Source organism: Patagioenas fasciata, chromosome 21 (genome assembly GCF_037038585.1).
Source record: "Patagioenas fasciata isolate bPatFas1 chromosome 21, bPatFas1.hap1, whole genome shotgun sequence".
NCBI classification, from domain to species: domain Eukaryota; kingdom Metazoa; phylum Chordata; class Aves; order Columbiformes; family Columbidae; genus Patagioenas; species Patagioenas fasciata.
In genome coordinates, this window is record NC_092540.1 from 1,673,729 (window position 1) to 1,690,054 (window position 16,326).

General features: G+C 68.7%; 3 protein-coding genes across 4 annotated transcripts; 2 read left to right on the plus strand and 1 right to left on the minus strand.

The window, feature by feature from the left end:
• Positions 1-87: 87 nt before the first annotated feature.
• ATXN7L2 (ataxin 7 like 2) lies at positions 88-6,544 on the plus strand. 2 transcript variants are annotated; one of them, XM_071817844.1, is made up of 12 exons: positions 88-217; positions 1,686-1,760; positions 1,882-1,986; positions 2,141-2,327; positions 2,403-2,689; positions 2,889-3,008; positions 3,434-3,516; positions 3,619-3,860; positions 3,949-4,129; positions 4,290-4,411; positions 4,964-5,753; positions 6,193-6,544. In XM_071817844.1, exons 1-12 carry the CDS (start codon positions 88-90, stop codon positions 6,205-6,207), a joined length of 2,337 nt encoding a protein of 778 aa, XP_071673945.1. In that variant the 3' UTR covers positions 6,208-6,544. The 2 variants fall into 2 exon arrangements, with proteins under 2 accessions (XP_071673945.1, XP_065710676.1); XM_065854604.2 differs by lacking the exon at positions 2,889-3,008.
• A 403-nt stretch (positions 6,545-6,947) lies between these two features.
• AMIGO1 (adhesion molecule with Ig like domain 1) lies at positions 6,948-9,796 on the minus strand. The gene has a single exon (XM_065854767.2). The coding sequence runs from the start codon at positions 9,228-9,230 to the stop codon at positions 7,704-7,706; it is 1,527 nt and encodes a 508-aa protein (XP_065710839.1). The 5' UTR covers positions 9,231-9,796; the 3' UTR covers positions 6,948-7,703.
• A 3,869-nt stretch (positions 9,797-13,665) lies between these two features.
• On the plus strand, positions 13,666-16,177 carry GPR61 (G protein-coupled receptor 61). Its single transcript, XM_065854681.2, has 2 exons — positions 13,666-13,884; positions 14,600-16,177. The coding sequence occupies exon 2, from the start codon at positions 14,802-14,804 to the stop codon at positions 16,137-16,139; it is 1,338 nt and encodes a 445-aa protein (XP_065710753.1). The 5' UTR covers positions 13,666-13,884; positions 14,600-14,801; the 3' UTR covers positions 16,140-16,177.
• Positions 16,178-16,326: the final 149 nt, after the last annotated feature.

Consider the following 16,326-nt stretch of genomic DNA (forward strand, 5'->3'; position numbering starts at 1 on the left):
GCGGCGCATGCGCGGGGGCGCGCGGGGCGGGGGCGGCGGCGGCGGCCGCGGGGGGGGGCGCGCGCTCCCGCGGCGGCGGCGGCGGCGATGGCGGCGCGTGGGCGCGCGGCGGCGGCGGCGATGGCGGCGGCGGAGCGGCGGCTGCCCAGCCTGGACGAGTTCGCGGGGCAGAGCTGGAGCGCCTGGGTGGAGCGGGCCGGGCCGCCGGCCGAACCGGGTGAGGGGCGGCAGCGGTGGCGGCGGCGGGGGCGGGCGGGGGGGCTGCCGCGAACGGAGCCGCGCCCGCCGCCCCCCGGTCCTAGCGCCGCCGCGCGGTAGGCGGGCAGTGGGCAGCCGGCACCGGGAGGTGGGCATCTTGCGCTGGACACCCGACACCGGGCGCGCTGCACCGGGAACTGGGCGTCCTGCACCGGGCACTTGGCACCGGGAACTGGGCATCCCGGACTGGGCACTTGGCACCGGGAACCGGGCATCCTGCACGGGGCACCCTGCACCGGGAGCTGGGCATCCTGCACCGGGCACCCTGCACCGCGAACACGGCACCAGCAACTGAGCACCCGGCAGCCAGAGCTGGCACTGGGCACCCCAGTCTGGTCACTGGGAACTCTGTGCCTGTTACTGGGAGCCGGTTACTGGGTGCCCCATGCCTGGTGCCAGATATCCCCAGGTGCGCTGCCCACTGGGTAACCCAGGCCAGGAACTGGGTAGCCCAGACTGGGAACCAGTTGCCGCTGTTGCCCCGCACCAGGCAGAGGGCACTGGGTGTCCCAGACCAGGCACTGGGAACCAGGTGGTGGGTACTGGGTGTCCCAGGCGGGGAACTGGGTACCAGGGTACCCTGTGCTGGGAACTGGGAGCTGCACGCTGGGGACCAGGTGTCCTGTACTGGGGAGCCCAGTGTGGCTGTGCACAGCTGAGCGCCCAGTACAGCACAGCCAGGTGGGACTGGGTGCCCGGTATGGCACAGCCAGACAGGGCTGGGCACCCAGTATGGGATGGTCGGATAGGACTGGGCACCTGGTGTGGCATGGCCTGATAGGACTGGGGATAGACTGGGGACCCAGTACGGCACTGCAGAATGGGACTGGGCACCCAGCACAACACAGCCAGACAGCACTGAGCACCCAGTATAGCGCTGCTGGATAGCACTGGGCACCCAGGACGGCTCAGCTGGCCAGGACACTGTCACCACTGGCCCAGTGGACACCAGTTCCCCCACACCAGAGCCCAACGCAGCCAGCTGGGGCCAGGACACTCACCTGGCATGACCGGTGATGACACAAGCTTCAGGGTCACGGCCGGATGGGGACCGAGGTGTCCCCAGAGGTGTCCCCCAGGCTGCAGGGCTGACCCCAGTGATGTCCCAGCCAGGATGGTGCTGTCCCCGGAGCCTCTGCATCCCACTGACAGCGGACTCTCGGCAGGGTCTGGCGCAGGGTGGCAGGACAGGGACGTCGGAGGCGGTGGCACACCACAGCGCCAGCCCTGATCCCGGGATGGATCCGTCCCCCTGCTCTAATTTTAGCGGGTTTAATTGTTCCGGGAGCGCCGTCGGCGTTTGGCGGCCGGGAGCGGCGGCGTTGCCACAGCGAGGACTCGGCGGCCGCACCTGATGCTGGATGCGACCGTGGGAAACCAGGGCTGTCCCCGTCCCGGCCGCCGCTGATGGGTTTTGTCTCTGGCAGGACCAGGGTTGGAGCTGGAGGAGAGCGGGAAGAGCAGCAGCAAGAAACTGGACACGATGACCCTGATTAAAGAAGGTAAGCTCCCTCCTTTGGGGAGAAAACCTGGCATTCTGTGGCCACGCTGGCCCTCCAGCCTGGACCCTGGGGCCGCGATGGGTCCCATGGCACTGCCCGCTCACCCCGTTCTCCCCCTCAGACATGAACATCTTCGGCCACTGCCCGGCGCATGACGAGTTTTACCTGGTGGTTTGCAACCACTGCAGCCAGGTGGTGAAGCCCCAGGCCTTCCAGAAACACTGCGGTGAGCCGGGGGCTCCAGGCAGGGCTATCCCCCCCCCAGCATCCCCTCTGCCATCGGGAGGGACACGGGGTGGGGGACACCCAGGGCAGGGGCTCATGGTGGTGGGACCCATGGCGTGGGCTGACACCGAGCTGTGTCCCCCCCGTCCTGGCAGAACGCCGCCATGGCCCGCTCAGCAAGCTGTACGCCCGCGCCGCCGCCGCCAAGTGCCACGTCACCGCCAACGGGCAACCGGTGGCCAGCGGGACCCCCAGCGTGGCCAAGGCACCGCGGGACAAGCCCCCGGGTGCCCGTGGGCAAGTCCAGCCCCTGCCTGAGCGCCCAGACAAGGACAGCCTCTGGTGAGCGCCGGGACGGGGGGCTCAGCCCCTTCCCTGCTGCAGGATTGCTCTGACCCCCCCAAATTCTCCCCCCAGCTTATTTGTGCCTGTGGTCAACCTGGAGAAGATCCCCAGCATCCCCAAACCGGACGGGCACGGGATCAAGGTGCCCCCCAAAACTGTAGCCACCAACTCCAAGGAACCCCTGGGGAAACCCGCCACCCCCGCGGTGCCGAAAGAGCCCCCGGTGCCGGCGCGGGGCGGGGGGGATTTGGCGATGCCCGCCGATGGCCCTGGGTGCAAACCGGAGAGCTCGCCCGCCCCGGGGGAGAAGGACGCGGGTGTCTCCAAGCCGCCCCCCAGGTCCCACAAGAAGCTGGCGCGTGAGTCCCCCCCTTTCCTTGCCGGCGGCGGGGGGGGCGGCAGGTGGGTGCCGCGGGGCGCCGCATCCCGGCGCGACACCCCCGTCCCGTGAGTTCGGCGGCCGGGTCTGGCAGCGGGGTAGGTACCGAGGGGCAGCTCCCGCCGCTCCTGCGCCCAGGGGGGGCCGTGCGCTGACCTGGGTCCCGTTCGCCCCGGCAGGTTTTGGGTCCGTGCGGAGGAACGGCGCCGTGCGGCAGGAGCCAGGGCTGAACCCCCCATGGTGCCCCCCCTGCCCCAGAAATGGGAGTCGGACAGATGCTGTGGTGCTGGCGGGTGACAGTGAGCGATGGCGTTAGAACCCAGGCTGGGGGTGGAACTGGAGGGGGCTTACCCTTGGGAAAGGGGGCGCCAGGAAACTGCAGCCCCCCCCACACGCACCTCATGGACCTCTAAGGGCTGTTTTCCCCCTGGAGAGGGGATGCTGCAGCCTCTCACTCCAAGGAGAGAGGGGGGGTCTCCATCTCCATCCCCGGCTGGGATGACCCCGCAGGGTCCCCCCAGCCCACACCCGGCTGGTGAGGCCGTGCCCCCCCAGCCACCAGAGCCCCCCGCACCACCACCGCTCTCATCCCACCATCCACACTGGTGGAAACCTCAACTGAGGCCAGACACGGAGGGGGCAAAGCACTTGTGCCCCCCACAACACAGCTCAGCCCTGCACCCCCTGGCCCCCCCGGCATCCCGCTGCCTTCCTCTGCCTGCAGGCAAGGAGTGCGACCTGAACCGGCAGTGCGGCGTGCTGAACCCCGACACCAAGAAGATCTGCACCCGCCTGCTGACCTGCAAGGTGGGGGGTGGCACCGTCACCCTGCCCAGGGGGTGTTTTTGGGGGGGAAGATGTCCCGGCGGGTGTTTTCTGACCCCCCCTCCCCGCTGTCGCCCGGCGCAGATCCACTCCGTTCACCAGCGGCGCGAGGTGCGGGGCCGCGACAAGGACTTTGACGTGCTGGTGGCCGAGCTGAAGGCCAGTGCCCGCAAGGGCGAGTCCCCGAAGGAGAGGAGCCCCCCCGGGAAGGCACCGCCGCCCCCCCCCCGGCAGGACCCCTCCTCGCTGCCGCAGCCCCTCGCCAGCCCCCCCAGCGCCTCTCCCTGCCGAGCCAAGCCCCCCCACTCCCACTGCCTGCTCCCCAGGTGAGGACCCCGGCGTCCGGGTGGTGGCGGGGGGGACACACCCTTATATAGGGCACCCCAAAAATCTCCCCCCCCATCACTGCTGCAGGGCCCGGCTTTCCTCCGACAGCGACCCCGAGGATGCGCCGGCCACCTCCAGGGAGGGGGGCCCCGGGGTGCTCCCCCTCCCCATGCCCAAGGCGGGCAGCCGGGTGTCGAGTGAGGAGAGCGAGGAAGAGGGGGGCGAGGAGCCCCCCCGGCCCCTCACGCGCCCCCCGAGGCCCCAGGCGGTGAGTGAGGGGACCCCAGGGTGAGCTGGGGACCCCAGGGCAGGACGGGGACCCCCAACCCCACCATCACCCCACTGGGCCGCTGGCCCTGTGCCGGGGGGGATGTGAGGGGTGGGGGTTGGGGGGGTCGTGCTGAGCGGTGTGTGTCCCCCCCGCGCAGTTCTGCACCTTCGGGAGCCGCCTGGTCAGCCCCGGCTGTTACGTGTTCAACCGGCGGCTGGACCGGTTCTGCTCGGCGCTGGGCTCCATGCTGGAGCGGCACCTCAGCTCCCACATGTGGAGGTGAAGGGGGGGCACCGGGGGGGGCAGCAGGTGCTGGGGGGCAAAACCACCAGGGCCCAAGGGGGGTGTGACCCCCAGGGTCCCATCCTGCAGTGGGGGTGCATGAAGTGGGGCGGCAAGGATGGGAGTGGGGGCTTGGGGGGAGCCCATTGCACCCCACCCCACCTAAATGGGGAGGGAGGTGGTGGGAGGCTGGGATGGGAATGTGGATTCTGGGGGGGTCGCATCTCATTCCGGAATCAGGAAGGATGGGGTGGGAGTAAGGATGGGAGCAGGAATTTGGGGGGGGTCCTATCTCAACCCCCACATGCCTGAATTGGGGGAGACATGGTGGGGGTGCCAGGATGGGAGTGGGGATTTTGGGGGTCCCATTTCACCCCCTCCCCACCTGAACTGGCAGGGGGGCACAGCAGGGATGCAGGGATGGGAAAGGATTTACAGGGGTCTTGTTTCACCCCCTCCCCACCTGAATCGGGGAAGATATGGTGGGGGGCAGAGATGGGAGTGAGGTTTTGGGGGGTCCCATCTCACCCTTCCGCTCCCCTCCCGCAGGAAGATCCCTCCGGCTGCCGAGCCCCCGCTCCACGTCCCCCCGGCCCCCCCCAGCCCCACCGGCCCCGCCGCCCCGACCCCGTCGCCCCCCACGCGGACCTCGGCCGTGACCCCCCCCGGCAGCCGGGGGGGCCGGGTCCCCGCCAGCATCAACTACACGGTGGGGTCCCCCCCCGCGGCGGCCGCCTGCAGCCAGCCGGAGTGCGGCGGGGGGGGCAGCCAGTCCATCACCTCCCCCCTGCCGGCCAACACCCCCTCGCCCTCCTTCAGCAAGCTGACCCCCCCCAAGGCCAGCAAGTCCTCCCGAGCCCGCGAAGCGGCCGGCGGGACCCATCCGGACCCCCGAAAACGGAAGCCCCCCCTCTCCACCACTGCCCCCCCCCATAAACGGACCTGTTCAGGGGACGAGGTTAAAAGCAAAAACCCCAACTGCCAGCTTGCGCCCCCCCCCGGCAAGACGAAACCCGCCCCCCCGGGTTGTCCGGCTTCGCCCTCCGCCCCCGTCCTCAACGGCACGACGGCGCGGGTGAAGCGGCTCGGCCCGCCCCCGGACCCCCGGGGCTCAGCGCTGCGCGCAGCGGGGGCGTCGCCGCTGCCCCCCCCCCGCTGCATCTCCGAGGACGAGGTCAAGAAGCGCAAGAACGCGGCCACCTACTGCCGGCCCGTGAAACCCAAACCTGCGCCCCCCCCGCCGCCCCCAGGCACGGCCCCCCCAGACTCGGGCGGCCCCCCCCGGAGGAAGAAGCCGGGGACCCCCCCGGGTTTTGAGGAGAAGCGGAGCGCACTGAAGGTAGGGCTGAGATGGGGGGACCATGCTGGGGTGGGAGGGGATGTTTGGGGGCTGCAGAGCGGGGTGACGCCCCCCAGGGCCACCAGCACCCACAGGGGACAAGGTGGGATCCACTTGTGTGCACCTGAGGGACGCCCTGGTCCTGGGCGGGGGGGGACCTTGGGGACATCTTGGTCTCACTTAGGGGGGCACTGTGGGGACAACATGGCCCCAGGTGAGGGACAACATGGGGACCCTCTGGGTACCCCCTGTCCCCAAGTAGGGGACACTGGTTTTGGGTCCTGGGACATCCCGGTCATGGGTGGTGGATGCTGGGGGGACCTTAACCCTTGGTGGGGGATGAGGTGGGGACCCCCTTCTGGGGACACCTGGTCTCTCTGCCACCACCCTGTCCCCAAGCTCTGTCCCCACGCTGACCCCCCACTCTCCTCTCCCGCAGCCCAAAGCCCATTAACAGAGGGGCCACTGGGGCCCCCCCGTGTCCCTCCACCGCGGGTGCCAGGAACCCCCACCGGAAAATGGGGAAAAACTGATGAAAGGGGGGAAAAACAAGCAAACAAAAAAGCCCCAAGCCCCCCAAGGAAACAAAGAGAAGGGAACACCAACCTCCGAAAAATACCTCAAGACTCTCAGTTCTGTTCTCTTGCTGCTAAACCAGCCCCCGGAGAGGAGGCGGCCACGGCCGGGGATCCCGGCACAGGACCGGCCACCGAGCCACCGCGGGGCCACCGCCGGCCACCGCGGGGCCACCACGCCGGCCGCGGGTATTTATAAGAATTACTATCGCTGTTTTTTGTTTCTTTTTTTTAAAAAAAAAAAAACAAGAAAAAGACAAAAAGCCAGGCATTGCAGAGGGTGTGTGAGGGGGGCTGTGTCCTGAGGGGTCCTGTGGTGTTTGGGGACCCTGATGTGTCCCTGGTGACGCAGGGAATTCCCCACCCAGCGCAGCCCAACAGGGTGGGTGCACTGGGGGTGACCAGTGTGCAAAGGTGACCCCTCCCCAAAAACAACCCCTTGTTCTCCCAGCCCCCCGTGTGCTCCCCCGCACCCCAGATGGGCCCCAGCTCAGTCTGACCCCCATCCTGGTGTGGTGACACCGTCCTTGTCCCCAAGCCCCCCAACACCCAGCAAGGGGACCCCATCTTGGGGACGACCCTTTCAGCTCCCCCAAACCGTGTGAGATCTGCACAGGTATGATGGGAAACATCTTTATTTTGGCCAAGGCATCAGCGGGCAGCTGCCAGCGCGGGGGGGACACGGCCTGGGATGGGGGGGACATGGGGGACACAGGCTGGGCTGCGAGGGCGCAGGGCCAGGGGGTGTGGAGGGCACCCCCATTTGGGGGGTACCCCTGTGGGGGGCTCTGCTTGCAGCTGTGGATTGCATGGGGGGGCCAGGAGGGTCCTGGGGGGGTTGCACCCTGTGGGGTGACATGTCCCTCGTGTCCCCCTCCCCGAGTGCTGGCCGGGGTGGCACATGCTCCCCAGTGGGACCCATGCTTCGCAATACACATGCCGGGCGGTGGAGGGGGGGCCAGCGCTGCCAAAGTGGGACCCGCCAGTGCTGCAGCCTGTGGGTGACCTGGGGCTGCTGTCCCTGGGGGGGCACCCACAGAGCTGCCCCCGCGCTGTCACTGGCGTTGTCACCCCTGGTCCTGCGGTGCCACGTGGGGCTGCTGTCCCCTGGCTCTGCAGCCATGCTGTCCCCACAGGAGACCCCTTGTCCCTCGCAGTCCCATGGTGCCACCATGGTGGCGGTGGCCTTGGCAGAGTCCGGGGTGGGTGAACAGCAGCGATGCTCAGTCCAAGGGTGGCAATTGCATGTGTGTCCCCCCCCAAGCGGAGGACATGGCGCTAGGGGTCCAGTCTGCCCCTCCTGGCCGCAGCACATCCATTGGGGACAAGTCTCAACAGCGGCGGGGACATGGGGTGTCCTTGGGGACTGTCCCCCCTACACCACGATGGGGGTGTCTGAGAAGACGGAGCTGACCGAGTCCGGATCCGACACCTTCCTCTGCGCCTTGGGGCCGTGCCGGGGGGGCGGCTGCGGGGTCCCCCCCACCTTGTACCTGCCGTTCTGCCCCAGGCCGGCGGTGGAGGCTGAGCGGGACCGGCACGGCTCCCCGGGGACCCCGGCGGCGTGGTTGGGGGTGGCGCTGAGGACCGAGGAGTTGATGCTGTCGTCGCGGGGAGCCGGCGGCTTTTCGGTGCCGCGGCAGCAGCAGCAGCGGCACGGGGTGAGGTACAGGTAGATGAGGACCAGCACCACGCTGAGGATGCAGCCCACCAGTGTGGTGTAGGCGGTGTTGAGGGTGTCGTGGGGGCCGTGCAGGGTGAAGTTGTGCACCAGCAGCTCCACGTAAAGGGTCTCGTTGAGGAGGGGCCCCGCCACCCAGCAGGCGTAGGTGCCGGTGTCCTCGGGGCGTAGCGCACGCAGCTGCAGGCTGCCGTTGGCCAGGAGCGCGGCGCTGCCGTTCCCCCCTTCCTCCAGCACCCGCTCGCCCCCCGGCGTCACCCAGTGCCGGCTGCGCACCCCCCGCAGCCGGGTGTCACAGCTCAGGGTGACGCTGTCGCCCAGGTGCGCCTCCAGCACGGCCTCCCGCGCCTCGCTGCAGTTGAGCGGCTGCCGGCCGGCCAGCGCCAGGATCCCCACGGACGCCGAGGCGCCGGGCAGCCAGCACTGCAGCTCCTCCTGGAAATCCACCACGGCGCTCAGGCGGCGGCGCCGGCCGCGGGCCACCAGCTGGAAGAGCGGGCAGTCGCAGGCCAGCGGGTTGCCGTGCAGGTAGAGGCGGTCGCGCAGCCAGGCGGGCAGCGCCTGCAGCTCGCCCACGGGCACGCCGCGCAGCCGGTTGGCCGACAGGTCGAGCAGGGCCAGCTGCGGCAGGCGGCTGCCGTCGCGCAGCAGCTCCAGGGGGAAGCGGGCGATGCGGTTCTGCCCCAGGTACAGCTTGCGGAGCCGGCCGAGGTTCTCGAAAGCCGTGCGGTCCACGGCGGAGATCTCGTTGTTGTAGAGGAGGAGAACCTCCAGCTCGGCCAGGTCGCTGAACAGGTTCTCCTCCAGCGCCCGCAGCCGGTTCGAGGAGAGGTCCAGGTGCCGCAGGTGGGGGACGTGGGCGAAGGCTTCGGTGGACACGAAGGACAGCCCGTTGTGGCTGAGCAGGAGGGCGTGCAGGTGTGCCAGCCGCCCCGGCGCCCAGTCGGCGCGCAGCCGGGTGACGTTGTTGTGGCTCAGGTCGAGGACGGCGGTGAAGCGCGGCAGCGGGGATGGCACCGTGCTCAGCGCCGCCTGCGAGCAGCTCAGGATGTTGGAGGCGCAGACACAGCGCGGGGGGCAGCTCCCACCCCACACGCGTGGGGACAGCAGCGCCAGGGCCAGAAGCAGGGGCAGGGGGGACGCTGGCCCCCCAGCACCCCCCATGGCCGTGCTCAGCCCCGTGGTGTCACGGGGCACTCGCATGCCTGTGACCCCTGGCATGGCGGGTTGGGGACGCAGGGTTGGCTTGTACGGGGTGGCTTTGGTCACCCGGTGTCACTGCATGCGCTGGGCTCACTGGTGTCACAGTGCAGGGTGGCTTTGTCACCCAGTGTCACAGCATGTGCCAGGCCAGCTGTTCACCTGGTGTCACGGCACAGGGTGACTTTGGACACCCAGTGTCACAGCATGTGCTGTGGGGTGGCTTTGGTCACCTGGTGTCACGGCGTCCACCAGGCTCGCTGGTCACCTGGTGTCATGGTGCAGGACGGCTTGGTCACCCGGTGTTGCAGAGTGGGGTGGCTTTGGTCACCCAGTGTCACAGCGAGCACTGTGGAGGGACTTTGTTCACCTCGTGTCACAGCGCGGGGTGGCTTTGTCACCCAATGTCACAGCATGCACCATGGGGTGGCTTTGGTCACCCACTGTCACGACATGCACCGGGCTCCGGTGTCACAGCAAGAGGTGGCCGCGGCCACGCGGTGTCCCCGCGCGGGTGGCTGTGTCACCTGCTGTCACGCGTGCCCCGGGGCTCCCGCTCCCCCCGTGCTGCGGAGGCGGCCCCGGCCCCCCCGTTCCCCCCCGGGCCCCCCGGTCCCGGCGCTGCTGCGGACGGAGCCGCGGGAGGATGCTCGACCCGCCCCCCCCCCCCGCTTCCCGGGACGCTACCGGGGCCTGGTACCGGGCCCGGTGCGGAGGAGGGCGGCCGAGTGGGGCCGAGCCGAGCCGAGCGGATCCGAACGAGACCGAACCGAACCGGGCAGAGCCGAACCGAGCCGAGCGGGGCCGAACCGAGGCGGGCAGAGCCGAGTGGGGCCGAACGGCGCCGAGCGGGCTGGGCCGAGCCAGGCCGGGCCGAACCGAGACCAGGAGAGCGGGCCGAGCAGAGCCGAGAGGGGCCGAACCGAGCCGAGCGGAGCCGAGATGAGCCGAGCGGAGCCGAGCGGGCCGGGCCGGGCCGAGCCGAGCGCAGCCGAAGCCCGGCCGGGGCTGCAGCGCGCTCCCGCAGCCGCGGGACAGGGGCTGGGGGCGGCCCCGGCGCGGCGCACCCCGCGCACGGCCCGTCCCCATTGGCTGCCGCCGCATCGCCTGCGACCAATGGCGGCAGCGCCCGCTTAACCCCTCGTGGGCCGCGCGTCGCCCCCCGGGGCTGAGCCCCCCCGGAGGAGCCACCCCCGAACCCGCCGATCCCCCTCATGCCCATCTCCATCCCATCCCCGTCCCCATCCTCACCCCCACCCCGTCCTGACCCCCAATCCCATCCCCATCATCATCCCTGTCCCGATCCTCATCCCCATCTTCATCATCCCCATCCCCATCTCTTCCTTGTCCTCCTATCGCCATCTCTATCATCCCCATCTCCATCCCTGTCCCCATCCTCATCCCCATGCCCATACTCATCCTCATCCCCACTGCCCTCTCCATCCCCATACTCCCGATCCTTATCCTCTATCCCATCCTCATCCTCATCATCACATCCCATCCGTATCACCACCTTCATCCCCATCCCCACACCATCCTCATCCTCATCCCATCCCACATCAACTCCATTTACATCCTCATCCCACCCTCATCCCAACCCCATCCCAAATCTGTCTATGCTGCACCAGCACCTGCCCCATCCTGCTGTGCTGGTACCTGCTGGCGGTACCGGCCCACGGCCCACGGTGCCAGCCCAGACCCCACGGCACCAACCCAGACCCCACGGCACTGGCCCACACCTCTTTCCAGCCCAAATTCCCCAGTACTGAACCCATTCCAGTGCCACCCACCACCCCTGGGCTATGGGGGGACACATCCTCCTCCGGCGTCCCCACCAAGGGGCACCCCTGGGTGCCATCGCCCCAGCCAGGCAGGGGTGCCCCTCGCCCCCCCGTCCCGATGCGCACGGTTGTGTCTCTGCCTCACAGGCGTATTTTTAGATGCAAAACATTTGTGCTGTTTTTTTGGGTCCAAAATTAGAGGGAAAGAAGCCGGAACAAACCACGCTGAGATGATGCAGCTTTTTATTGGGGGGGCAGTAATTAAGGGACATCCCTGCAACACAGATTAGGGTGTCCCCAGTGTGCCCCTTGCCCTGTTCGCCCCTCCATCAGCAGCTCCCTGCACCCTGACGTGCGCTCCCCACATTTGGGTACCACCCCATGCTGTCCCCCCCACCGCTGCCATCGTGTCCTCCCCTCGGCTGCTGGGCTGGTGACAAGGAATTTTGTCCTTTGATCGTCCTCAATTTCTCTGCTGTAATCCGGGTGCTAATCCCTGCCCAGCACCCGCCGCCCAGCCTGGCCCCACCCAGCACCCAGAGCCTCCTGCAGCGGGGGTGCCCCAGCTGTGGGCACCCGCACCCTGACCTTCCTGGCCCATCAGTGGGCTCTGGGTGTCCCTGTGTCACCACAGCGGGGACCGAAGGCGGTTCCAGGTGTCCTGGGGGAGCCGGCACAGCACCACACCCCCAGCAGCACGCTGGGCAGGATTGGTGCCGGCTGTGGGCATGTGTTACATGGGAACACACGCGTGTCAGCACACACACACATGCAGGCAGGCGTGCACATGCACGTGTCTAAGTGCATGCACTGGACACACGTGCACACACGTGTGACCCGCATACATGTGTGTGCACCCCCAGATTGCACCCATGTGCGAGCTCACCGGGTTCACACACATGTGCGTGCACACGGATGCACCCACTGTGCTTGTGTGTGCGTGTGGCCCCTCCAGCCGCATGTGCACACGCACATAAGACACACGCGTGTGCACAGGCACCACAGGCGTGTGCACACGTGCTGGCACAGCTGGAGGAGCCAGTCAGCTCCGGGGGGACAGGATCCAGATCTGGGGCTGCACAAGGGGGTCCTGGGCACCTGTTTTTGGGGTGCTGCTTGGACCAGCGAGGGTGCCCGGTGTGACCGGGGCGGAGGGGCCGGGGGTGCGTGGGTGCCCCCGGGGCTGGGGGGTTTCTCCCTTGGCTGCAGGGCGGCACGGGGGGGCACAGGAGGAATCTGCAGGCGCTGCGAGGCTGCACCGCCGTGGCTCAGCCGCCCGGGCCCTGAATTATTGATGCTCCGGTGGCAGGAAACAGCGAAGCCATAAATCTGCCTGCGCCGGAGCTGACACCGGCGTGACGGGGCAGGAGCAGCCCTGGCTCCCTGCCTCAGTTTCCCCAAAGGGGACAAAAACCCTCAGGGGCCCATTCTTGCGATGCTCCTCTTGTGCCAGGGGTGAGGCGGTGGGGGGACCCCCCGCTCCCCTTTCTGGACACAGCTGGGTCCTTCCTGGTTTGTGGGGTGCAGGTGGGTGACTCCACCCTTCTCAGCATGAGAGACCCCCCCAAAACATGATGGGGGCTGGGAGGGGTCGGTGTGACTGAGTCCCTGTGGGCAGTGGGGTGAGGAGGGGGCTGCTGGGGTGTCAGCCTTGTGGGGGGCACCCAGCGCTGGGTAAACTCCAGGAATTTAGTGAGTTACCAGGACAACCGGGGGGTCCCCGGCGCTTTTCCCCACCCTGGGGAGCAGGATTGATCCCTGCACTTCCGGGGATGGACCCAAGGCAGGTGGGGGGGACGCAGGGCAGGATGGGTGTCCCTGCAGGTCCCCAACACTGGGACACCACGTGCCAGTGTGTCCGGTGACGCGGTGACCGGGGAGCCACTGGCAGCCGCCACCGGGCCTCCGGTGCGATGTGTCCGGTTCATCCGAGGTCCCGCGTTTCTGATGTGGTTTGGATGGGTTTATTTTTGGGTGCCGGTAACCTAGCAATGGGCACGTGACGCCGGGGCCCACGCCAGGGACACGCGCGCCCACCTCGCCCGCCGGCCACTCACCACCCTCCATGGCACGGCCCAGGGATGGGGCCACTCAGCCACGTGTCCCCCGCACCGCGACACCCGGGGCACTGCCAGGGGGTGTTCACAGCCTGTACAGGATCTTGTTTTGGGGGGTGATGGTCCTTGGAAGTGATGGGGATCCCCGTTACAAGCTAATGGCTGTGCCATGGGAAACTGAGGCACGGTGTGTGTGTGGGTGTGGGGGCACTGACCCCATCCCAGTTGCTCCACTGTTGAACTGGGAGGAAGGGCAGGGCTGGGCAAGGAGTGGGTAGAGTCGGGGGGCTCTGCAGCCCTTCTGAGTGCCCCCCCCCGGCCCTGTGCACCCCCCTGCACCCATCCCTGTCCCCACTCTGTCCCCCTGCCCCCATCCCTTCTTTCCCACCCCTCCCTGTGCTGTCACCCCCCCTCCCCGCACCCCCCTTTCGCCTCCCCACCCCAAGGGGCTGCTCCCTCCCAGCCCCCTCAGTGATCCCCCCCATCCCCTCCCCAGCCCCTTTAGGGGACAACTGGGGAAACTGAGGCTCGAAGCGATGCGCAGGGCGGGAACCGGGGGGGGTGGCACCCCACCCCCCATCCCGCGGGGGTGAAACCGAGCTCCAGCTCCCGCCCCCCCCCCAACCCCGCGGTCCCGCACCCCCCGGGGCCGGGGGGGCCGTGCCCGGGTGCCGCCGCGCTGGCGGGAGGTGTTTAGGACCCAGCAGCCGGTGCGGAGCATCCCTCGCCGCAGCGGCTCCGGCCCGGCCCCGAGCATCCCCGCCCGACCGGGCCCCCCCGCCCTCCCGGGACCCCCCCCGTGCTCGGCCCGGCCCCCTGCAGCCCCCCCACCCCAGGGTAGGTGCCGCGGCCCCACCGGGGCGATGGGCGGGGGCGGGAGGGGGGGATTCTGCCATGGGGTGGAGCGGGGCTGGGTGGGGGGACCCCAGCCGGTGACATCGGTGTGAGGGATGGGGGTTCCGGGCAGGGGAGGGGGCACCGGCTGCCTGCTCAGCTTTTCCATCAGCAGCCCCCGCCTCAGTGCTCCCCGGGATGCAGGAGCTGGGGACCACCCCCTGCTGGGGAAGCACCCATAGGTGGGGGGCTCCGGGGTGGCCCCCAGCCCCCCACCCGCACCCTGGGCTTTGCTTGGCAGCCGGTGGCACCCGCGGGGGTGGGGGCTGCAGCACCCATCCCGGGGGTGGGCTGGGGCTGGGGGGTCAAGCACGGCCCTCCAAGCGCAAGGGGTGAACCCAGGCATCCGGGGGCCGGTGACCCCCCCACCTGTCCCCATGGCCCCTCGTGGTCCCCAGGTTCCGAATGAAAGACCCTACTGGGGTGTTTTGGGTTGAAACACTGGAGTTTGGGGGCTTCAGCCTCAGAATTGCCCATTTTCAGAGAAAATGAGGCTTTCAGTTGAGAAAGGAGTTTGGCAAGGGTGGTGTCATGGAGGGAGACCCTGGAGGGATGGGGCTGCAGCCGGGGGGTCACAGCTGAGCTAAGACCCCCCCGGGCTCTCCTGGGTGCCCCCTGGATTGTGCCCCCCCCACTGACAGCCCAACCTTCCCCGCAGGTCCCAGCGTTGCGGGGAGATGAGGGGGACTGGGGGGCACCCCTGTGTGCTCTGACACCCACCGCCTCGCAGCACCCACCCCCAGACCACCCCCCGGCGTAGTGCGGGCGAGGATGTGACCCCCTGGCGATGCCCGGCCCCCCCACGCTGGCCGCCCCGAGGATGGGCGATGCGCCGCTGAGCACCGGCGCGGTGGCACAGGATGGAGCCCTCCCTGCCCGCCCCGTGGGCCTGGAACGGCTCTAGGGCGGCGCGGGAGCTCCAGCCCCCCCCGGGGCCGATGCCCCCCAACAGCACAGCCGACGGCAAACCCAAAGACGTGGCCTCCAAGTCGGTGGGGCTCTTCTTCATGCTGCTCATCGACCTGACGGCCATCGTGGGCAACGCCGCCGTCATGACCGTCATCGTGAAGACGCCGGCGCTGCGCAAGTTCGTCTTCGTCTTCCACCTCTGCCTGGTGGACTTTTTGGCCGCCCTCACCCTGATGCCGCTGGAGATGCTGTCCGGCTCGGCCGTTTTCGACAGCCCAGTTTTCGGCGAGGCCATGTGCCGTGTCTACCTGTTCCTCAGCGTCTGCTTCATCAGCATGTGCATCCTCTCCATCTCCACCATCAACGTGGAGCGCTACTACTACGTGGTGCACCCCATGCGCTACGAGGTGAGGATGACGGTGGGGCTGGTGGCCTGCGTCCTGGTCGGCGTTTGGCTCAAAGCCGTGGCCACCTCCCTCGTCCCCGTGCTGGGCTGGTTGTCCCCCGACCGCCCGCCGGTGCCCACCAGCCGCGGTTGCTCCTTGCAATGGAGCCGCGGTCCCTACTGCAAGTTCTTCGTTGTCTTCTTCGCTGCCTTCTACTTCCTCCTGCCCCTCCTCATCATCGTGGTGGTCTACTGCAGCATGTTCAAGGTGGCGCGGGTGGCCGCCATGCACCACGGCCCCCTCCCCACCTGGATGGAGACGCCGCGGCGCCGCTCCGAGTCACTCAGCAGCCGTTCCACCATGGTCACCACCTCGGGCGCCCCGCGCACCACCCCGCAGAGGACGTTCGGGGGGGGCAAGGCGGCTGCCATCTTGCTGGCCGTGGGAGGCCAGTTCCTCTTCTGCTGGTTGCCCTACTTCTCCTTCCACCTCTACACCGCTCTGAGCGCCCAGCCCTTGGTGGGGCCGGCGGCCGAGACCGTGGTCACTTGGCTGGGTTACTTCTGCTTCACCTCCAACCCTTTCTTCTACGGGTGCCTCAACCGGCAGATCCGGGGCGAGCTGGGACGGCTCCTCACGTGTTTCTTCAAGCAGCCGCCCGAGGAGGACCTGCGGCTGCCCAGCCGGGAGGGCTCCATCGAGGAGAACTTCCTCCAGTTCCTCCAAGGCACCGGTTGTCCCACCGAGTCCCGACCCCGCACCCCCAGCCCCAAGCGGGACCAGCCCCCCGTGGATTTTCGCATCCCGGGACAGATCGAGGAGGACACGGCCGAGGGGACGGAGCGGCGTGAGGGGGACGGGGTCTACGTGCCCACGGTCACCTCTCCCAAAGCGGAGCTGTAGCGTTGCGGGGTTTGGGGGCAAACACGGCTGCAAGGGCAGAGCTGGTCTGAGTGCGTCACTGCGGGGAACAGGGGGACCCCACAACAGATCTTGAGGTGCTGAGAGAAGGGAAGGGAGCTGGTGAGGGGCTGGAGCACAAGTGTGATGGGAGCGGCTGAGGGACCTGGGGGGTTCAGCTGGAGAACAG